Source organism: Chionomys nivalis, chromosome 8 (genome assembly GCF_950005125.1).
Source record: "Chionomys nivalis chromosome 8, mChiNiv1.1, whole genome shotgun sequence".
Lineage (NCBI taxonomy): Eukaryota > Metazoa > Chordata > Mammalia > Rodentia > Cricetidae > Chionomys > Chionomys nivalis.
The window spans coordinates 79306245-79330715 of NC_080093.1; the positions used below are offsets into that span (position 1 = coordinate 79306245).

General features: G+C 46.3%; 1 protein-coding gene across 3 annotated transcripts in view; it reads right to left on the reverse strand.

The window, feature by feature from the left end:
- The window catches only part of Xylt1 (xylosyltransferase 1), a 292416-nt gene that overhangs the window by 37360 nt on the left and 230585 nt on the right, over positions 1-24471 (reverse strand). For all 3 annotated transcript variants that reach the window (XM_057779365.1, XM_057779364.1, XM_057779363.1), the window contains one exon: positions 9435-9515. In XM_057779365.1, the coding sequence (XP_057635348.1) occupies positions 9435-9515 (81 nt within the window). The remainder of the gene's footprint in view (positions 1-9434; positions 9516-24471) is intronic.

Here is a 24471-nt window from a genome sequence, read left to right on the forward strand (position 1 = left end):
TTCATGTGCTGCTTCAAAGCGCAGGTGGAAAAGAGACTGAAGCAACGACTTCCTCTAAGAGTTAGCCTGAAGGCTTACGTAAGATAGTGTGGGGAGGGCTTAATGCTGTGCCGGACACACAGTTAGCACTCCACAAGACATTTTGGGTGTCGAAGTTTTCCTTCATCAAAATGGGTGTTTTCAATGTTGATCTCTTTTGTCATCATCTGGGATTTAGTAGAAAGGCATGTAGTGTACGCCAAGAGCTGAAAAGAAACCCATGTGAGAAGGGATGGTGCTTCAGCACCAAGGACAGCGACACCCCCCCTCCCCCCCCCCCGACTTAGAATTCCAGTTCATGAAGTGAAGTTATTTCATGCTAATGGTTGTGATGGTGGAGGTGATAGGTGTTATACCCATCCTTCTAACTGTGCCCAAGGGCTATCAATACAAGCCCTTCTTACCATCAGGAGTGGGCACTAGGTTCTGATCTGGGTAGACTCTAACACCTTGCTGGTCTCAGACACGGGTACAGGAAACTAGAGAGCTTAGGACAGTCATGATTTTAGCATCCCTACAGAGCATATTTGATATCTTCCAGACCCTGATCTCTGTACTGAGACTAGGACTGAGAACACCATCTCTGTCCTTCTCTCTCAACTAGAGGCAGAGAACAAAGTAGGTACCGACAGGTACCACTTGCTGAGTACACACTCCATTCTAGGCCTGGTCCATGCATTCAGTATATACTGTTTTGCACTCTTTGATAGGAGAGAGACAGAGGCAGACAGACTGGGAGGGGGGAAAGTGAGCATCCGCGTGGCTGGTTAGTGGCAAAGGTGAGAGTCAAACCTTAATTGTCATTCTCCGGATTCCACACCCTAAGCCACAAGATCATAACACCACTTTAATAAATAAGTAGAGGGGAAAATGCAAATCTCAAATATGCACTTTTGCTCTATGTATTTGCTGTGTAGGAAAACTCAAGGGCAATGGCAGACAGCGGATAAGGAACTCTAACTGGTGACGATGGTCAGAGATAACGACTACTTATACTGTGGAGGGAAAACCAACGTGGAGAGAAAAAAGAAAAGCTGCCCAAGAGGAAATGTAGAACCAGCGGTGTGAATTCTGAGACCTACAGAGTCAAGAACTCTGTTTCAGTTCAGGCTTTAAGGCCAGAAGTCTGCCTGTCCACTGAAGGCCTTGTCAGTTTTATACTCCATGTACTGCTTGTCTGTGTGCATATGGATGCAAATGTGGTATGTGCATGTGTGTGCATGCACGTGCACATGCGTGCACACATGTATGTATGTAGTGCATACTTGATGTCTGGGCTCTCTTTTGACATTATTCTTGAGCAGGGTTCTCGCTGAACCTGAAGCTCACTGGCTCGAAGACTGCTCGGCTGATGAGCACAAGAATCCTCCTGTCCCTACATGCTTCCCTCCCCTAGGCCTGGCATGACCCTGGATACTACTTCACCCAGCTTTTTTACACAGATGCTAGGGATGCAAATTCAGGTCATCATGCTTCTGTGGCAAATACTTCATAAATGGAGGTCCCTTTCCTACCCCTTCATGCATTTTTAAAAACAGTGCCTGCTGCTTTCTTTTCTTATTAGCAAAGTGGGGCCCATCATTCAAAGACTGTTTTGGACATAGAAAGAAATGCAAAAAAGTAAATAAAATCCTATTCTATCCCTCAGTGATTCTGGAATGTATTTTTTCTTTTTAGGTTAGGTTTTTTATTTTTAGGTTATTTTTCTAACTATTCGCATTGTCTTGAAAATCAGAAAGTTGCACACAGTAGAGTAATGGAGGGGATGTATGAAATGTCCTACGCATGGGGTCGGGGTGAGGGTGGGCATAATACAAAGTGACAAGGTAACATGGCTCCTAAAACTCAGAGGACCCCATGGGTGTGATAGATGACCACACCAGGTGTATGGGAAGGAAAGCAGAAATGCGATCTGCTTTCTATACTGGAGATGCAATATTAATTATGTGCTTGCTTTAGAATGCCGTGTGTTAACCAAGGGAGGGAGCCCATCTCTGCAGAAGCAAGATGGTACCAAAGAATCTTCAGACAGCAGATCTACCAGAAGGTGGCTCCTGGCCAGGCTCCCTGTGGACTTGCCAACTTTAGGTTAATCAGTTGCCTGTTTACACATCTAATGGGATTTGAGTTGGAGAATTAATTCAGTGTCGGAGAAGGGAAATAGCTGATGCTGCTCAGAGTCATCCTGCTACCCCATGTAGGGATGTTGCCTGCAGCAGGTGGGGCTAGACAGGAGAAGAACGGGGAGCTGCCTGCGCTGCTTCTAATCTGGAGCTGGATCCTCTCCCAGCCTCACACCTGCCTGTACTTCCGACACTGGGAAGAGTCTAGAAGCTTTCCTGAGAGTTGGAGTCACACGTCTGTCACTTCTAAGATGCTTCTCCATCGTCATCATCATTTTCTCCCTATTCAAAGCAACTGTACCAAGAGGCTATATTACTTTGCTTCCTTCTTTGTTTCGGCAGCACTGGAGATGGAATTCAAGGCTTTGCACATGCTCCCAAGTGCTCTGCACTGAGCACTTCACATTTATTCACTTATTTAAACATCTTTACACGTGTTTATTTCATTTGTTTGTGTATGCATGCATGTATGTATATACGTACGTATGTATGTGTTTACATACCATGGTATACATGTGGGGGTAAGAAAACCACTTGCAGAACTTAGTTCTTTCTTTCTATCATGCGGCTACTGGGGACTGAATTCAGGTCATCAAGCTTGGCAACAAGTATCTTTACCCAATGAGCCATCAGACATTTTAAAAAACAAATTAATATTATCTCCTCTTTCTCTTGGTTTCTCTGTCACTGTCTCTATTTCTGTCTCTCCCCTCCCCTCCGTGTGTGTGTGTGTGTGTGTGTGTGTGTGAGAGAGAGAGAGAGAGAGAGAGAGAGAGAGAGAGAGAGAGAGAGAGAGAGAGAGAGAACAGCTCTGTGGAGTTGGTTCTCTCCCCTACCTTTACATCGGTTTTGGGGATCAACTCAGATCACCAGGTTTTTATGGCCAAGCACTGTAACTCACTGCGCCATCTCACTGGTCTCATATGCCTCCTTTTAAAACCTGACTTTGAGATTTGTTTCACTAAGTCTCTCAGACTAGCCTTGAACTTGTGATCTCCCTTCCTCAGCCTTCCAAGTAGCTGGAATTATAGACTTGCATCATCACACCTGGCAAACTCAGTAAATTCTAGTAACTTATATAAGGATGACATTATTATTATTATTATTATTGGAGTTCGATACAGGATTTCTTATAGTTTTGGAGCCTGTCTTGGAACTCGCTTTGTAGACCAGGCTAATCTCAAACTCCCTCAGATCTGCCTGCCTCTGCCTCCCACATGCTGGATTAAAGGCATGCATCACCAGCTCCTGGTTGGGTTGATATTATTCTCATCACTCCAGTTTTACAGACAAGGGAACTGATAATCATATAATTGATGTGATTTACAGAGGGTCTCACATAGTGAGTGCTGCAAAGAGCAGGGGCTCCAGGTCTCTGGCTTCAGAGCTTGGATGACTCACTTTCCATGCTGGAGGTCTTTCCACAACAAACCTTAAGCCCCTGGGGGTGGGGTAAAACAAAGTGATTGTCCAGCCCTCAGCTGCACACTTTTCTCCAATGGGAGAACATTCGCCAACAGAGGTTGGAATACATATTCCAAGCGTCCGGCTTGGTGCCCTTCTTGTGGTTTGTGAGCCAGTTCCTCCTGTTGTTGCTATTTGCCTGCTACACACAGAGGCAAGGCCAGTCGGAGCTGAATGCTGGAGACACAGCTGGAATGTAGCCGAGATGACATGTTGCTATGCATTTCTGCCTTATCATTTACATTCAATCCCGTCCCAAACACAGAGCAGAAAATATCCCACAAGACACTACTGTATCGGAGGGAGCTGACTTTTCCTTTCTGTTTCCCTGTCCCCACACACTGAGACTCAGGCAGATGGCATCTGAGTAGAAGCAAGGAGCTCCCGGAGACATTTCCATTATTCAGGGCTCTGGATAAATTTCGGGGTTCGGACTTCAGTCCTGCTGATACTCCCTAGGATATGATGTCTGCACCATACATCAGTCACCTCACTGGTCACTTGAATTATTTTGGGTGAAAACTAGGGGAAATAGTGAACACAGCTCTCCAGTCCATTTAATTTCATGAACAGTTGGGACCAATTTGGCAGCTATTAAAATACAAGTTTGTTTTTAGGTCACCTCCTCACAGTGGGAGCTGAAAGTCAAGACTAGCTGCTAAAGGATGAAGATGGGCACGGAGGGTCAGGGTGGCTGTTAGGTATCCTGCAACCTGTGCTGCATCCCACTGCTTGCTTTGGTTCCTCACATCTTTCTAGATCTCAGGCTCTCTTCTTTTGTCACCCACTCTTACAAGAGTCTGTCTAGAGACAAGCCATGCCAGCCTACAGCGGGACCTTGGAAACCAGCTCATTCTACTCTATTGTTCTGCAAAGGGGAGAACACTAAAGCTCAGTTAGGCTGAGCCATGGAGCGCATGGTCACACAGCTCAGACGGCCCAGGAGAGAATCTACTACAATTATTCTGCTAAATGGACATAATAATAAAATGACTCCTAATGACTTATTGCTATACCCTTAAATAAACGCACGCCTCAACCTTCATCTGAGAAGCTTCTACTTGAAGCAGATGGCGACTCACAGAGACCCACAGCTGCACCTGGTGAAAAAAATAGGAGACTACAAAGGACTAAATCAGATTTTTGTGTAATGTCCCTTTGTCCCAAGGCTCAGGGACAATTGCTGAAGAGGAGACAGAAAGACTGTAAGAGCCAGAGGCAGGGGTTGACTAGGAAGAAACAGGGCTTCTGGACACAGCGGGAAGCACACACGAACTCACAGCAGTCACGGCAACATGCACAAGACCCGTTCAAGTGCAAGCAGGACCACATCCCAGCATGGAGACGGGAGGTGGGCATGAAGTCCTAGCCCCAGTTAAGAAGCTACTGATAATGGATAGCTGCTGGAGGATGGAGGGGAGAACACAGTCCCTGGTAAGTAGACCATGCTCCAGTGGAAGGCCACAGGACCAAGAATAACATGGGCGTCACAAGTTGGTTTTGATAGTTTTAAATGTTTTTTTTAATTAAAGATAAAGAGGGCACAAAGTAGGGTGTGTAGAGAAGAGGGTGAGTCTGAAAGGAAAAAGGATGAATATAATCAAACACATTGTGCTGACTGCTTTTTATGTCGACTTGACACAGGCCACAGTCATTGGAAATGAGGACACCTCAATTGGGAAAATACTTCCATCGATCAGGCTGCGGGCACACCTGTAGAGCATTTTCTTAATTCGTGATTGATGGGGGAGGGCCCAGCCCAATGTGGGTGGTGCCATATCTGGGCTGGTGACCTTGAGTGCTATAAGAAAGCAGGCTTAGTACGTCACGATGAGCAAGGCTGTAAGGATAAGGAACACCCTGCCATGGCCTCTGAGTCTGCCCTTACCTCCATATTCTTGCTCTGTTTAGTTCCTGTCCCAACTGCCCTGGATAATGGACGGTGATGTGGAAGCATAAGTCAAGGAAACCCTTTCCTCTCCAGCTGCTTTGATGATGGCGTTTCATCACAGCAATAGAAACTTAAGACACACACTCTACAATATTCTCAAAGATCTAACAATTCAAAACAAATCACCTGGTCTACTGGAACAAAGCAGGGCCGGTACCCAGGGAGGTGACACCCTGTAGGAATTTTGGATTGGCCTCTTTGGACACACTCAGTAGGGTTTGAGTCCCAGTCTTGCCCTAATTCTGTGAATCCAACATTTCTCCGCATCTCAGCTTCCTTGCTTGTAAGATAAAATCAGTGACTGAGTTTTTAACGGCCGAAGCCTAAAGCTAGAAAAATCAAGCCAACACTCAAGAAAATGGAATCATCAAGTGATTGGTGCTGAATTGGAGCCGCTCAATTCAGTCACACCTGAAGTCGGTGTAACTGTTCCAGTAAACCCACAGGTCAGTCTGCAGTGGGCTTATGTCACTCACCGCAAAAGACTTCTTTTTGCCACAGCTCTGGTGAGGGAACCAGACCTAAGTTGGGCACATCCCTGCCCACTGGGTAGAGGCAATGGGAGGTGGGCAATGGGAAGCCGAGTTCGCATACCAAGGGAAGCCTTCACTAACAAAGAGCAGTAAATTATAGGCAATAGCACACTAATTAATTTTATTACTAAACTAAACTAAAAGTATATTGTCCTTAATTCATGTAAATGAGAGAGTCCCAGCTGGGGACTTCAAGAGTGAACATAGGAACTTGTGAGCAATTTTGAAACTAGGTACTTGGCTTTAGGGTTTGAGAGACAGCTGCTAGGAACATGTGAAGCCGCTCTGAGCCATGTAGGCACTATCTGCCCACCACTTGTGCCCCTGGATCATACGGGGTGTGCGCATCCATGAAGGACAGAGATCTGGGTGACATTCCTGCCAGTAGCATTTTGGCTTTTTGCTTACCTTGGCAATGGTGTCATCATCATCATCACCACCATCTTCCTCCTCCTCCTCCTCCTCCTCCTCCTCCTCCTCCTCCTCCTCCTCCTCCCCCTCCTCCTCCTCCTCATCATCATCATCATCAAAGGACACATCTCATTTAATCCCACCCATATAGGGCTCTGGCTATTTCACTTTACTGGTAAGGAATGCTCTCAGAGTGGTTAAGTTACACAAATGATGCAACACAGCCTCAGACACGGTAGAACCGCACTTCCTTCTAGGGGGTGGGAACTCAAAGCCCATGACTCGAATTGTGCTACTAAGTTACTAGTGAAAGCCTTGGGAAACAGGAGCCAAGATTAAAGAGCCATTAGCCTGAACCAGTACTACTGGGGTGGGTGTGATTTTTTTGTGATGTGTTTTTAAATGGAATGGTTTCTTTGTCTACATTGTAAGCTGTTTGGACAAATCAGATACTATAGGCTATGTGAGGAGAAGAAGGGTTTTATTCTCTACCCATGGGTGAGGACTTTCAATATCAGGGTCACTTTTTAATAATAAACACTCTATAGAATTGCCCCCAGCTCTAATCGACAGCATGTCTTTGCTTTCAGAAAGGCCTGGGTTCAAATCCTGACATGCCATCAACTGGCCAATCTTAAGAAAATCCATTTGGGCTCTCAAAGCCACCCTTTCACTTCTTGAGAATAAAGATATTAATTCTTAATTCTGAACTGGATAAAGCCAATATCACATCCAATGGGCGAAAAAGTACTAGGGCTTAGCAGGCCATGATCTGTATTTGTCCAGGTATCCTCTTCACCATTAGAGGCCTGAACATGCTATGCTAACTAGCAGGAATTCCCAGAGCACTGTAATGCCTTGGAGTTCCTTTTAAATATAATGGAGGCAGATTAGAATCAAGAAGAGGCCAATATGTGCATAATTGGCTGGGGAAATTGAAATCAAACCTTAAGAAATAATGCAACCCAAGAATTCTGGGATAACTCCTTGAAAGTTCAGGGCGGGGAACTTAATGCTTGCTTCTGTCTCTTGCTTGAGATAAGGTAAATCCAGTCACAGAATCTGTCATCTCCACGAGTAATGGCAGAAATAATCTTGAACAGGGACTGTTCCTAACCATGACCAGATCAGGAATGGAGACAAACAAGAACTGCTGTGACCTAGGAAGGATGGGATTGGACTTGCTATCAGCCCTGAGCAAAGTCAGACACAGAGCATAGACACAAAGTCATACCAGGATTGTCGTGGTCAATTGGAAATCTGGATTTTCATGGAAGATATGTTCAAATGAGCCAGTTGACCAACCAACCAACCAACCAAACAAACAAACAAACAACCAGACACAAAATACTAACAGGTTACAATGATTCCAAGAGCCACTATTCTGGAGTGTGTTCTGTTCAACACCAGAACCAGAGGGTGCTCAAGACTGCCTCTTCCACCAGGGTGAGATGCTGTTTGTGTATGGGTATGTGTTTGTGTGTGTGTGTGTGTGTAAATGTGTTGATGCACATGTAAGTAGGAGCAGGTGTGCACATGCATGTAGAGATCACAGGACAACTTCAGGTGTTGATCCTTAGGTACCTTGCACATTTTGTTTGATGAGGGATTTTTGTTGGTCTGAAACTTCATTGTTTAGCCCACGCTAGCTGGACGGTCTCTTCTTCCCATCCTACTGGGATTACAGGTGCATGCACCATGCCTGGACTTTTACAGGGTTTCCGAAAATTGAACTCATACTAGTGACGTGAATACTTTACAGATTGAGCCATCTCCTCAAGCCAATCTCCTAGTTTTTGACACTGTTTACTCTGAATGGGAGAGGTAGGGGCTCTGAATGCCGCTTGCTTCTATCTAAACCAGCAGTGGGAGGAAGTGAGGAAGACACAGACTGGAAGGCCGAACCTCTGGATTTAACTTCATGCTATCCTGAGTCTTTCAACTGGAAAGTAAATCCTTTGAGAGTCTGAAGATGCTCTGTTCACTGCTAGAGCAATGCCTGGCATGTGGCTGGCATGAGGAAAGCAGCTCTTGAGTGACAGGCAGAGGGACTAAATGATGTGGGGACGTCACTTTAATGCAGTCCTTAGTCTACCGATCAACAATATGAGAATTAGCCATGACTACTTGGCTCCAAGGATCACCATGATAAAAATGAACTCATAAAATTCCTGGGGAAAACAAAGATGTAAAAGGTTCTGAGTGTGCTGGGGAGATGGTGCAGCTGATAAAGTGTTCACTGGTGAGCATGAGGATCTGAGTTCAATCCCCAGAACCCATGTGAGAGATCCTATCTCAAAAACAAAATGGTGGGTAGGACCTGAGGAATGATACTTGGGGCTGTCCTTTGTCTTCCACATGTGCACATGTACCTTCATACACATGTGCACCCCATACATACACATACACAGGTGCACGAGCCCTTGTATACACATGTGCACCTCATACATACACACACAGGTGCATGAGCACCTTCATACAAATGTGTACCCTATACATACACACACACACAGGTGCATATGCACCTGCATACACATGTGCACCCCATACATACACACACAGGTGCATGAGCCTCTGTATACACATGTGTACCCCATACATACACACACACAGATGCATGTGCACTGGCATACACTTGTACATCCCATACATACACATAGACAGAAGCATGTGAACCAGCATACACATGTGCACCTGAACACTCATACAAACCTACATATACAGGAATAAATTCAAAGATTTCTTGGGTGAAAAGCTACAAGCCTGCCAGAAGCATCTGCTGCTCCATGTCCTTGGCTAACAAGATGGACCCTTGAGCTCGCACACAGGAAACCTCTCTCTGGTTCTGTAGAATCAGCCTGGAAGAAAGACCCCAGCAATAGCTTTCCGTGTCTGCGGTGCCCAGTGCATTACCTTGCATTGTCCCGGCCATGAGACTTCAGGAAATTCATATCTCGGTATCGGGAGAGAAAAGCCACCAGCTGGTCATTTGTCCTGTGGGAACAAACAGAAGAGAAAGTCAGGGTCCTCTGTAGACCGTGGAGGTGTTGGGTCTTGCCTCCCTTTTTAGTCCTAGGAAGCAGATTTCACTCTGTTTTCCTGTTCTGACCACACCACACAGCCTGAGATGCACACTCTTGGCGGGTCCTGCCCCTGGGCCTGCCACATTACGTGAAAAGAGGCTGTATTCTAGTTTCATTCTGACTGCTGTGTTGTAACATCCCAGAAAGGGGCAATTTAGGGAGAGAATGGGTTTATTTTAGCTCACAGTTTCTGGTTATTGTTCACTACCGCACGCAATGGCTTGAGGCAGCTGGACACGCCACACCCATAGTCAAGAGCAGACAAAAGTGAACGCGTGCACGCTCATTCGCTTTCTTGACTGACTGTCAAGCTCAGCCTGGCTTCTCCACTGTTACATGGGTCAGGACCCCTGCCTAGCGAACGATGACACGCACAGTGGGCCGAATCTTCCCATGGCAATTAACTTCATTCCGACTGTGACTATCCCCAGATACGACACAGGCCTGCCATCTTCCACTACAATCATCTTTCCAGGTGATTCTAGGATTTGTCAGGTTGAGAATTACAGCTAACCAGCACAGGCTGTTCGCACATCTCTCTCCCACATACTCCACTGTGTAAGGAACCCCGAGGACAGTGCAGTGTTTTATCTGCTTTGGTATCTATGCTCAGCATTGTGCGTGGTGGACAATAGTCGTCAATATACCTGATATCATATACAGATTGGCCTCAGGGCCTTTGCACTTGCTGTGCCTGTGTCTTTTAATTTCTGGCCTGCTTTTGCATTTAGGTCTTTCAAATGTCTTTTCTTCAAAAAATTTTTTAATCTAATTTTTTTTAAATTTTAAATCTGGTCGTTCCATCCAAAGTAGCCCCTGCCTCCTCCTTTACCACACCACAATGCTGACTTGACTACTTTATTACCATTTGAGAGTCCTCTCTTGGCTTCCTTACAACATCGGGCCCACGAGGAGAGAATCTAGTCAGATCTAGCACAGAGTAGGACCTACACTCTCATCTGGCGAATGACTGAATGATGACGAAGGAATGCACGCACCCCGACAAGCCAATTTAGAGCCGACTCCCTCAGCGCAGTGAGCAGTGAATGAATCCGGGTGCTCTGCTCGATAACCACTGAGTTGTGGGTTGAGGGAGCTTTAAAAAATATGAAGCGCCATGCAAACGGATGACATTGTTCCCAGCATTGTTATCCCAAATTTATCACCATCAATCTCGGCGCTCACAGCGCCGTCACAGCTAATCAGCTTGTGCATACAGCTGTGACAGTATTTTAAAAGGCAGTCACACAGGTCTCCATCTGCCAGAGATGCAGTCGCCTCTTCCACTGAGTAAACCCAAACAGGTAAATGGCGCTGATGTGACAGCCCCTCTGTCACCAGGCAGCTCGGCTTGGGCGGAGGGCTCCTTAGAGGCCAGGGGCTGCCCGCTCTTCCAGACTGGGTGATGTGGGAAGAAAGATGCTGTGTCGGAGCACAGTGAGGCTGGACTCTTTCTTTTGAATTGAGTGGTATGTGTGCATGGTGCGCAGGTAGGGAGGGGTGTGTTTTGCACGCGCCTGTAAGTGTTGGTCCAAGCACACATGTGCCATGGCCTGTGTGTCGATGTCAGAGGAGAGCTTTGGGTGTTCATCCCTCATGGTCTACCTTATAGGAGTCAGGGTCTCAAGTTCCCCACCATGCACACCAGTCTGGCTGGCCAGCAAGCCTTTTGGGAGCTGCCTGCTTCTGTCTGCCATCTCACAGTCGGAACGTCGGGGTTACAGATGCCTCCTGAGGCTTCCGCCTTTCTGCGGGTGCTGGAGGATTAGACCCAGGTCTTCATACCTGAGTAACGCATGCTTTATCTACTGTGCCATTGCCTTAACCTTAATGCTGGACCAAGGAGAAGCAGGGCAGTGTCTTAGAAAGCAATGCCTAAGCTCCGGAAACAAAAGGATCTGGAAGTGAGTTCCATCTGCACCACCACAGCCCACCATGTGTGGAGAGAGTAAACAAGCCACCAGATCCTCTGAACAGCGGCCTTCGGTAAACCCATTTCCTCCCAGCTGCTCAGACTTACACACCCCAGCACACAATAAGTTTACCACACGTTTTTTGCCAGCAGGATGGGTAGATTTAAGGGCACACAGTAGGCACACATTCAATGCACATTGCTCTGCTACGTCTCAGTTACCTGGTCTGTTCTACCCTCAGTCCTCAACCCCTCTGGAGTATAGCCACTCCGAACCCTCATCCACTCATTGGATGGTATATGCTGACTGACCCATAATTCTGGATGGCCGGAAAGGACGAAATAGAGAAGTTAAAAGATCCTGAGGTGAGAAAAAAATGTGATCAATAAAAACCAATGAGAAGCCAGCCATACTGGGGTGGCAGATGCCTGAAGAGGCTCCTGCATTTGCAGCATGGGACAATCTGTCCTGCACAGGATACAGCGCTCTCCTGATGTACACAGAGATGAATCCTTGGGATAGATCCACAGGGCCAACCTTTGTGCCTAGACAGTGATAACTGAGGTGGCCAAGGTTCCGAGGTTCCTGTAGCCTGATGCTCAAAAGGGCTTCCAAGGAGCTGCTGGGGTAGCAGTAATGCAATATCCTTATAAAGGAAAATCAGGCAGCAGCTATCCAGAGGCCAGCTACATCTCTTTGCTTCAGCCGCTCTTATTTACCAAACCCCTTGCCACACTGCGTGACAGTTCATTATCGTCGTCCGGATGAATAAAAGGACAAGTTAACCTCTGAATGGGTCTCCAGCAGCAGGAATAATAAACAGGGCCTCTTGGGAAGCTTAGGTGGGAGGACTGAAGGGGCCAAGGCCAAGCTCCAGGGGTCCCCTCTGGGAAGTCTCAGGCCTCCCAGGGTCAGCCTGCTGTGGCTCCATTTGGCAACCCCAGAAAGCTTCTTTCAGGCCTGGAGCTGGGGCCATTTTCGCATTTCCCGCTTCACCGGGTCCCCATCGGATGGGGATGAATAGGCATTTAGCGAATTTACTTAGCGATGCTTCCACATGAAATCATCTCAAAAGACGACATCTTAGGGGGAGGGAGGGTGGTCGGGTAGGGGCTTTCCAGGCTGAAACCTATGCATAAAGCCCCCTTTCAAAGCAAAACCCTATGTGTTTGGTGAATGAGCTTGCTGGATTGACTGATGGGTGGGGTGAAGGGGACTACTGCTTACTCTTTCTGACCAGGGAACCCTGTAGCTCCTTGCCTGCCCCCTCTTTGTAACATGCCCCCTAAATGTTAAATTCTGGTCAGTCAATCCCTTCTCTTGCTCAAAAAGGAGATGGGATTTGTCTGGGGACCAATTCTCCCGATTGCTCCTTTCAGATTCCTGTCAATAACTGCCTACATATTTAGTTCACTCCAGATAATGAACAGCTTATGATCTGCTGACATTTTACCCCATTCCAGTCTTGCTGGTTTGCACATGCATGCTTGCATGCACACGCATGCACACACACAAACACACACACACTTTTATAGAATAGTCTTTCTCCATGCAGCTCCTATTGCCCATCCTTGGGACCTGTGGAGCTAATTCTGCCTTTTGCTGACACAATCACAAGTTATCCACAGGTCAGTCTATCTCTTGTTGACTGCTGGTGCCCACTGCTGTAACTACTAGGGCCATGGAAATATCTGCTTCAATATGTAACATGTAACTAAATGCTGAAGCCATCTAGCTTATTGATGAACACATGGGAATCAGGAGCAAATGCATAAATAAGAGAGTCATAAAATAAGGTCTCAGACCGTGACCATCATTGGCCATGCCCCATGATCTAGCTTCCAGGCATATGCTTGCTGTGTTGCTCCCTCATTTGATATTTGCGAAGATGCCATACAGTGAGTGTCACTCTCATCCGGCAGACTGGGTGGCTACACTCGGAGATATTAGGTCATGAAGGAAGTGCAGAACCAAGTTTGGGACCTGGTTCTGATGCTATGGCTGATGCTCTTGATAAATAACCCACTCCGCAAATGTGACAGAGTGAATGATGGGTGAGTTCCATCTCAGGAGTAGAAGAAAAACTACAGGTGCAGGAAGGGGCTACCCTTGCAGTCTTGTCTTCAAATCAGAGGCCACTATGAGAAACACGGCACCAGGGGCTGGAGCGATGGCTCAGCAGTTACCAGCACTGGCTGCTCTTGCAGAGGATAGGGTTTGGTTTCCAGCACCTTCATGCTAGCTCATAATCACCTAAAACTCCAGTTCCAAGGAATGTGATCCCTCTCCCCCTTTCTGGCCCCCACAGGCACTGCACACACGTGGTGCAAACATATGTAGGCAAAACATTCATACACATAAATAAAAAAAAATCTTCAAGAAAGAGAAAGAAACACTATTCAGGCCTCACACAAGATCTACTGAGATGAACTTGGACTTCTTTATTCTTTCTGAATGTTCGTGTGTGTGTGTGTGTGTGTGTGTGTGTGTGTGAGAGAGAGAGAGAGAGAGAGAGAGAGAGAGAGAGAGAGAGAGAGAGAGCACCGTATGGAGGTCAGGTGTCAGCTCAGGTGTCCCTCCTTTTCACTGTCCAGCTTGATTTTGTTTTGTGTTTTGGGAAGAGGGTCTGTCACTGGACAGGAAGGAGACTGTCACTGGACAGGAAGGAGACTGTCACTGGACAGGAAGGAGACTGTCTTGGCCAGTGAGTCCCAGGGATCTGCCTGCCCTCATTTTCACAGTGCAGCGATTACAAGCATACACCATTACACCTACTGGGGACTGATCTCAGGTTCACATCCTTGTGCAGCAAGCACTTTACCCACTGACCCCTATTCCTGGCTTGGGATCAATTTGACTTCTTATGGTTTCCACGTGATATATATGCCCCTGTCAGTTTGAGAAACTCTGCTCTGCTGAGTATGAAAGGCAGTGACGGGTCTCTTCTTTCCACTGGTCCCCGAGGGCCCTTCTGGATGCCTATGCTTACAGGGAGTGCCTTTCATCTCTATAAGGCATAAACCTCAGGTGCTGGGAGTATTAAATAGAACCATGCATGTAAGACCTCTGTAATAGCACCTGGCACGGGGTAAGTCTTTGACAAATGTTAGCTGTCATTTAATAGCATCATCGCCATCTCCAACATCAGATACTTAAGACATTTTGATCCAGGGAAAGCAATGAAAAGAACCAACTTGACTCTGACTCAGAGGGAGGGCTTTCTGTGATTAAGACCCACAGAATATTCTGCCGAGCACAGAGGAGGAAATAACCCCTTGAAGGGATTTGTCCTCATCTCCACTGCTGTAAGTGGTAGGGGATGTCTCCTGGAGGACATGACACCATTTTCATGGCCATAACTCTGAATAGAGAGACTTGTATGATAGGGGGAACAGCTCTGACATTCCCTCAGCAGCCAGAATCTTAGGTTCATGAAAAAAGGTGCGCTGTGTCTACAGAGTCAGAGCCATACAAGGTTGGTGTGCTGACAGCGATTGAGAGTTGGGAAGACCGGATCAGCTCGGTCTCTACTGGGATAGAGTCCAGAACAGACCCATCTGCATGTCCTTCCAACCACTGTTCTCATCCCAAACCATTTTCCCAAGGCTGGATGCTGAAAGGGTCGCCAAGAGGCAGCTACTGCATCAGGGTAAGGTTGGTAGACTGAAGCCAAGGTGATACACTCACAGGACATTTGTGAGTGCTGGAATTCAACCCCTTGGCACTGGGTGTGGCTGCAGTGGGCTGGTCATTGTGTGGTAGAAATGTATATGCCAGGTGTAGGATGGGTGTGTGTGTGAAGAGGGGTGAGCTGGGATAGAGGAGTTGAGGCATCTCTATTCTGAGCTCTGAATGGATAGGACTGCTTCAACGTCTAGCTCTAGTATGGTACACCACCCATCATTTCTTTATATGTACATTTAGTGTGTGTGTTTGTTGCATACAAGGCAAGAACTGTATCACTGAGTTATCTCCCTGGCCCTACCTGTTTTATTCAGACATCATTTTAGTTTCATCCTAATCAACAATATTCACAGCACTTGATGTTATCATCTCCATCCCATCTTTTTCATTGTGTCAAAATAACATAAATAACACAGGCCTTGCCAGCTTCCCTATTTGAGGTATACAGCTCAGTTGTAACGAGTACAGTTATACTGCAGAATAACTGCGAGCACTGCTCTTTAAGTCCTGCAAAATCAGCTCCCCTTTCCCCCTTCCTCAGTCCCTTGCAATTATAATTTTCTTTTGTTTTTGTGGTTTTGATAACTCGCTATTTCATAGACGTTGAACGATAGAGAATACAGCTTGCTGGGCTTCATTTGTGCTCTGGTGTGTGTTGGAATTTCTTTCTTCTTTTAGGTGGAATAATATTCCAAACTGACATACCACATTTGTGATTTTTTTAAAGCTATACATGAACAGACAACAACTATCACTCGTCTACATGTATCCCAAGCAAACTCAGCAACCATGGATGCCAACAGAAGACTCAACTGCTCTGAGTAATGGAGTCCCGGGATGTGCTATTCTAATTTGAAGACTGGGAAGTTCTTGGTAGATGAAAATGAATTCTTACCACCAAAGGATGTGCATCTGCTGGAGGAAAAAAGTACACACTACAGGAGTAAGAAGCTGATCCTTTTATGAAAAGCCAAGAATTCAGGAAGCAGTGAGGAAGTGCTAACAGTGACGTTTTAATGCTGTGTGTTCATACACACATGTGTGTGGCTCCCTGTGCCTCTGCATGCATAGAGGACAGAGAAGGAGGAAGTCAGGAATATTCCCCTACTGCTCTCTGTCTTATTCCTTTGAGGCAGGGTCTCTCACTGAACCTGGGGCTTGATATTTTCCATCTAGACTGGCAGCCAGCAAGCCCCAGAGATCCTACTGTCTCTGCCCAGTCAAGCACCGGGGATGCAGATGTGTTTGTGGTTATACCCAACTTTGTACATGGATGCTGAGATCTGAATGTGGATCCTCATGCTTGCACAGCAAGCACACTCACCCATTGAGCCAACCCCTTGCCCCCTACTCCATCTAAGTTTTTCATTGTGGAAATTTAGATTGAAGTGAGATGAAGAACTGGCTATATGCCATGGACGTGGGGACAGAGATGTTAACTGTAAAGGGGGTAGATAGGGCATCCTGAAGAGACTAACAGGCACTTGGCAGTGAGGGTGGTCTGGCCAGGTAGGCTGGCCAGGCTGGTGTTAAGTCCTTCTTCCTTTCTCATAGTATCAACAATAAAAGGGACCCTAGAGTTCAACATCACCTCACAGCAAAGTGTAAATGACCTCTTGTTGGATTGGGGTATGGGGTGGGGGCAGAGCTGCCCTCCATGCCTGGGGCCACTGGTGCCTATCTGTTAGGTAACAACACCAGAGTTTTCCATCTTGATGCGGGGGCAGCACCTTGGACAGTACCTCTGAGGCCCCTGGCTACAGTCACTTGCTGGCAGAAACTTTGGATCTAGATCCCCTCAGTTCCTCCAGGACTGGCACATTGTAGGTGCTCACAAACATTAACTGCTATGCTTGCGAAGTGCCCGGGGAGGGGTGCCATCATAATGGTTCAGCTCTTGCTGCTGTCCTTGTCACATGTCTGCCCCATTGGCATGAGGTCATTTCATACTTGTTTGTCAGAAGGACAGATATCCTGAAATCTAAGAGTACTATCCCTCGCTTTTGCATCCCAGCCTTTGCCTGTTCCAGGAATTCACCTCTCTGTTTCTGCATAGAGAACTAGAGGAGACTTAGAACAATGAATCCCAGGCTCAAGGAGCTTGTGAGACTATGCATCAAAATGACACTTGTAGAACCACCTCCCTTTGCTTTCTTACCATTGCTAAGTGCTCATCTCTTTAAATATCATTACAAGCCTATGCATCAGGTGCTTCCGCTATGAAATGAAGTATGTCCGGAAATGAGGCAGTGGCTCATCTAAAGTCTTAGGGATGACTGAATGAAGCTAAATACCTCAGCACCCTGAAGCAGTCAAACACGTATCAATTCCACTTTCCAAGATGTGCATAAGGTTCAGTGATGTAGTTGTTTCTTTAGAAACAGGACAACAGCTACTTTACAAAGTCTCACACTTCCTTTTTGGGTGTTGCTTACTAGACACAGCTGACAGCAGAAGTTGACATAGACACAGTGCAACGTTTGACTTTCTCCACAGCCCACCTTAAACCCGAAGCTGCCATCTTTGTGTCCCCTACTGAACATCATCTGAGTTTTTTGAGGCCTCTCTGTTTACATGATTTATTTGGGATTTATAGGAAGTCAAGACAGTTCTGAGCCTCACTGCTTAAGGATCCTGATCTTTTTGCACATTCATCAATGACATCTTCCTATGAGGGAAATCAGGAAACCCAGGACTCTAGAAGAGAAAAGGGAAGTTTGGGGCTGTCTGAAGACCAGCAGAAGCGAAGGATTCGGGAAATAAAGCCAGTGCCACATGCAAATGTAATCAAGTTTTGCATAGAAGATACTGGGGGATTGTTTGGAGAGTTCTGGGTGCTGGATTTGTTCCTGGAGGCCATAGGTATAATAACAGCACCATGGGCACCCAGGAGGAGTGAACAGGTGGACACATCATCATGCCTCCAGACTCTGCTCTCTCCCACTAGGTGTGCACTGGATCTTTCTAAACCGTGAGTCTTGTGTGTTATCTCTTCCACCTACTGCCCTTCGGTGACTCTCCAAGAGGAGTAAGCCAGGGTGCTAACTACTTAGCAAAGCGCACAAGCTGCTCACAGTGAAACTCTGCCATTCCAACTTTGGAACTACTTGGCTTGAAGCTTTCTAACTGTTCTATCCTCTTCCTGTGACACATACATGTGACAGGAGTGGGTGACAGCCACTATCATGATACAGCAAGGTCCTTGTGGTATGGGTGAGTCGCAAGCAACCAAAGGAATCATGAGACACATACCCAAAGCATACCAAGGAGTACGTGGGGACCGTCCCTCCCTCCACACAGGCAGCAGTCTGGAGAGCCACCTGGATAATAAAACCCAATCACTGTTAATTGGATTTACCTTTTTGTTACTGATGACAATGATATGGTACTAAAACATGCTCGTTGCATTCGAAGGGACCTGCAAATCATTCTGCAAAGCTTCGACATCTTCACAGAGCTTTTGAGAGAAACATATTTCTCATTTTAAACACACATATGCCATCTGAAGAGGCTGTTTATCTGACGTTCCATCAGTGAGAAATCTGAGCACACCAGTCCTCCCTCAAGACAGCTGTAATGGAAAGGTGACTGACGGCGATCAGCACCAAGAGGCCCAGTTGGATCCGAGGCTGCTAGAATCATGAACCAATTAAATTTCAGCCTGCTGTGGTAGCACATGCCTGTGATGCCAGCCCTCTGGCAGCTGAGGTGGGATGATGGCATGAGGCCAGCCTGGGCTATGTAGTGAGACCTGTCTCCAAACCAATAAAGTATTTAAATATGCCATTCAGCCTGGCTTGGAGGCATACACACAAAGCACACACATGTGTACATGAAGCCAATTTGTTAATTACATATTACTTCTCTGTAATCTGATTTTCTTCACATGTCATGAGACACATCAAATAAGCAGAATATTTTGTTAGACAAATTCTATCTCAGCTTTAACTGTCATCTTGACCCAGCCTAGAATCACCTGTGCAAGGAATCTCAGCTGAGGAACTTTGCAGATACCACTGGACTGTGGGCAGATCCATTTGGGTGATTGCCTTGACTGTTTACTGGTGTAGGTCAGGTGTTCCTGGGTTGCATAAGGAAGCTGGTTCAGCACAAGTCTGCTACCAGCCTGCAAGAGCATTCCTCCACACACCCTGCTTCTAGTTCTTGCGTGAATTTCCGGCCTTACTTGCTTCAAAGACGTAGTGTGAGCTGTAAGCTGAAATAAAGGTCTTTCCTCCACAAGTTGCTTTTGGTTATAGTGTTTTCCCACAGCAATCAAAACTCCAAGTTAGGCCTCTCAAGCTCCTCTTTTGAGCCCATTGCTCAGCACAAATGCTCCATTCCAGAATGAGATTCATTCCATACTGTCTCCTATGTAGGGAGTGCTCTTTCTTTTGTTTGCCTGACGAACTCTGGATTGTGTGTGTAAGAACGAGATTAGTGTTCCTATGCTATTTCAACTGAGCAGGGCTAGACGTAAGAGCTACTCAGCAACACTGAATTGTATTGATGAGCTCAGCTTTCTTTCAGTGGTGTAGATGGAAACGGGTTATTTTTCACCATTCACACTCCTCTGGGCTTGCTCAGTAGTGACCTACTACACTCACTGGTCCATCTCAGTGTCACCACAAAAGCACTTCTGTAGTCACAACCACCACACAGTGGAATTTGGAGTGGGTAGTGTAGTTCAGAGTTGATGTCATGTTTATAAAGAGTTATGTTGATGGCCCTACCAGTTGGCTGTGCAGCTGTGAGCATGTCATCTTAGCTACTTAATACTTGATGTCCTCATGTTTACAACTAGGAGTCGTAATACATCCTGCCTCATAGAACAGATAGAACAAGAAGGAATTATCTATTGCTTGCAACGGAAAATCCAAGCTCACGAAAAGTTGGTACCAGAAGTGGGATAGTGAATGCTAGTCAGCTACAGACCACAGAGATGTGATACCAGCTGGGTTCCTGGCCCACAGAATGCTAGATGTTATAATCACCACGACTGAAGTAAAACTGTGTCTGCACCGAGCTAGCTTCTAGAACACCAGGATGGGATCAGTTTGGATAACAGCCTAGGGTAGGGCTGAGCCAAAGGACAGGTTACCCTCCTTGGGCAGCCTGTAAAGTCCACTAGCCTCTCTGAACTGGATCAAGGTCACAATGTCTCCCAAGCCACACACACTTCCATATTTCTGTGGCCACCTCTGTAAACTTGGTGTAGACACAGATGTTTGCTCCAGAGAGACTCTGGTGGACCAGAAATGATGCATCCAATATAGTCTCCACCTACTAGTTCTTAAGTAGGCTTGTTTGCCTCAGAACTGAAGAGAAAATTTAAAAGGCCAGAATGTGTGAGTAGAATTGGCAATACGACAGTTCTCAAGGACAGGACATTTTAGAAATTAAAAAAAAAAAAAAGAATCCATGAGATCTATCAGTAGTTATCAGACTGTACCTCTCAGTCTCCAATCTCTGCCAAGGAGCTGGGGCCTCAAGACAGCTGGCTGGGGACTTCTCTGTAGACTATACACTTCTAGCCATTTCTATACTGGGGTCATAGGAGGAATTTACAACAAGTAAAAAAAGATTTAGAGGTTTAAACACGAAAGTGCAGCAAGCCTAAGAGTCTAGCTCTTTCTTTCTTTTTGAAAGAGGGAAGGTGGTATGTTTTTCCTTTGAGCAGTATTACTCTCTTCTGAACATGGGGAATCATAGCATAACATGCTGGACACCACGGTTTGTAGGATAAAAGAGAGATACCGGGCTTCACTGTCAGCATGGGCACCTGGAACATGAAATGCACTTCACGTATGTTAGTCTTGTTCTTTCTGTACATTAGATGCTTGTTTGTGGCCTTCCCCTCCACCAGGCCTACCTGCTCAATGTCTGGAGACCCCAAGAAGTTTTCTATCAGCTGTGTGCTCTCTGCCCTCTTGGGAAGTGTGATTTCCCAGCCTCTTTACAGGTCAGACTCTGACCTGAGCACAGGTTAAGTTTATGCTCTTTGCCTCCGACTGTGCTTTCTGGCTTTGGAAACAAATTCTGCTTTCTAAAACTGAGTTCCTCTTGAGTCGGATGGAGCCATTTTCATGGGAAAATTGAGCCCTGGTTGTTTGATTGACTGTGAACTCACACATCCCGGTTCTTTGGTCAAGGTTACTCATTTACAGGAATATCTAACCCTTCCCAAAGAGTTATTTACTCAGGGTCAATATCTTAGCCTGGCTCCTTGGGTGGCTCCATGGCAACCTACACAATGTTTGCTAACAACAACAAAAAGTTTAATAAATGCCATCAGGTGCCATATCAGAGCCCTGTGCTAGGAAAGCAGTGCTTCAAGCATACGGATCATTGATGAGGTATTTTTCATATCTCCGGGTATTCACATGGTTATATTGGGAAACAGGGTCATACAGTAAATTGAAAAGCAGGACCTAGGCTAGACGAAGGCATAGCACACACTTGCTTTGTTCTTGCTGCTGTTATCTCATTAATTCCTTCAGCAAACATGAATGCTAGACTCACAATGAGTCGGAAAGTGTTGAAGATGCTGAGAGAATAGTTATGAGGGGGACGGAGGTCCTGTGAGCATGAGGTCTGATATGGCAGGCCCTGGATTACCTCATCTCTCCCATATTAAGAATGGGACTAGTCATGAGCATCCTTGCAAGAGTCAAATCTGATCGCGTTCTCATGGGAGGGGAGAAGCTGTGGCAGAGGAAGAGCTAGCAGACAGCCTGCACCCAAACTGGACATAGTGCATAACAGTTGCTTGATGCACACAGACATGTTTGATGATATTCCTAAGGCTGGGCCAGGCTCCTGAGATGGGACTTATGGACTCAATTTATTTTATGCTGAAGAAAATACATGGGTGGGTCTAGGAGAGATGAGGCAAGTGGGAGACAGCTAGGTGAGCTGTCGTTCTGCAGAAACACTGCAGTGAGCTGACCTGCGTTTGAAGCCTGCCGCTGCTGCTGTCTTACAGGCTACTTTTCTAAGCCTCAATTTTCTTGTAGGAGTCAGGCCAAGACTGAATGAGCCCCTGTGTGTGAAAGGCACAACTCAGAGCTTGGATCATGGTTATTCCTTGGTTACGATAGCTCTTGTGACTTATTTGACTCTGAGAGAGGAAGAAGAATGGCTGGTTCCGTTCCCCCAGCTCCAGCATACCACACTATGACACACGGACATTAAAGAAACCATAGTCAAGAGGTTACTCAGCAAGCTGAGCACAGGCTCTGTGGTGGGTCCTGAAATAATGACCACATATGGTCTAGCATATGCAAACACTGTGAATACTCATCCCAGAAACTAGTCCTCTATGTGTATGTGTTGGGGGGGGGGGTGCTGAAATCGTTCTCTTCCTGCATTATCTCCTTACTGTTTTTCTCCTTTCCTCGTAGATAGCCAAGCCACATATACTGAAATATCATCCTTTGCAAAAGAATTAAAACACACACTTGCAAACAAAACTTCTATGTAAATGTTCACAGCAGCTCTATTCAAATGTGGGGACAACCCAAACACCCATCAATGTGTGCAGATGGGTGAACAGATTGTAGTATAGACATTTAATGGAATATTATTCACCTATAAATGGAATGAAATACAAATAATTGGTATAACATGGATTAATCTTGAATGTGTTACATTAAGTGAAAGAAGTTAGACACAGAATGCCACATATGATTTTGATGAATATGAAATATCCAGTAACCAAATCTTGGTGGATCCCAGGGTTTGGGGAAGGGAGATCATGAGAGTAGCTGCTAAATGGGCACCAACGCCGAGAACTAGAGGTGATGCTGGCTGCACAATAATGAAGGTCCTGTGGGTTTTATGCTGTATGTACTTTGCCACAACAAATAGAGTAGTTGAACCTAAACAATTCAAAATGGAAAAAAAGGCTACCAGTGCATAGCTGTAGTAATGACCATGATGCAGCATACGTAGCTCAAATAAGTGACATATACTATGAGTTGAATATCCACAGCATCTTGGGTGGGCACCAGGAGCCTCTCCTACAGTAGGGCAAATGCAGCTTCTCAGTACCAGGGAAACTGTGTCCCTCTGAGAGTGACGGCAGTAGCATGTGTAACCGTGGAGCACGCACGCTAACACACTCCCGGCTGTTAACATGTTCCCTCCTTTACCCTCCCAACAACCTCCTGAGACCAAGGCTGCTGTTTAAACCCATTTTACAGAGGAAGAAGTAATGAAGGACTTAAGGACATGTACCCTGCTAGACAGACTGTCTGTAAACAGGAATGCAGAGTTGGAGCAGACCACCTGAACTCAGACTCTCTTGAGCACAGAGGATGAGGACTGCTTGGTTTAGTTACGGAAACTGAAGGGAAGTGGGTAGCTGATGTCCTGTCTCTTAGAGGACAGGGACTGATAAGCGCAGGATATCAAGGGATTGTGTGGGATTCAGACTCTGTCTCAGGTTGCAAAAAACCTGCATGCAGCCAGGCAGGCTTGATGCCAGGAGGTTCCTGTGTGTCCCAGGGCTTTTAGGTGCTGCTCAGGCTCCTCTAGCCAAGCAAAGAAAGAGCTGAACCAAATGCAGGATTTACGGGAACCCAGTATGGCTCACTGTTGAAATGGACCCTCTGGCTCTTTTGATGACCCCTGTTTTTAGTGGTAAGATGGGAAAGTGCCTCTGGCAGGGACAATTAAGTAAAGACAAACCTGTAAAATTTGTAAAAACAACTCCTCAGGGATGTTTCCACTAACTTTGGTTTAAAAACGTGCAGCAACGCATGGCATGGCATGGCCTTGGCATCTCTTCCCCTGCTGAGACAGTAGTCACCAAAGTCACTGTGGAGTTGTACTAGACACCCAGGGTGCTCACGCCTGCTCTCACTCCTGTTGTACTCAGAAGGTGTCGGGTACAGTGGCAGGCACTGAGGGCATCGTGATAGATAAACAGACATGTTCTTTGCCCTTTCGGTTCTGCTGACGTAGAAGGGTGGTCACTCTCCGACTCAGTCACTGTCACCTGCTCACCACCCTCTCTGAGCTAAGCAGGGGCTTCACAGCTGCCAGCTGAATCTTCACAGCCAAAGCAGAGGTGGGTGACTAGGCTCACCCCGTTCTTAGATGAGTGAACGGAGGCAAGGGGTGGCCAGGCAATCTGCCCAAGGATGCACAGCCAGTCAGTGTGACAGGCATCCGAAACTTGAACTTTGACCCTACTGTCTGTGCAAACCCATCTTTGGTTACACTTCCATGATGGCTTGAGCATTTGAGAGGTTCTGCCAGGGAGGA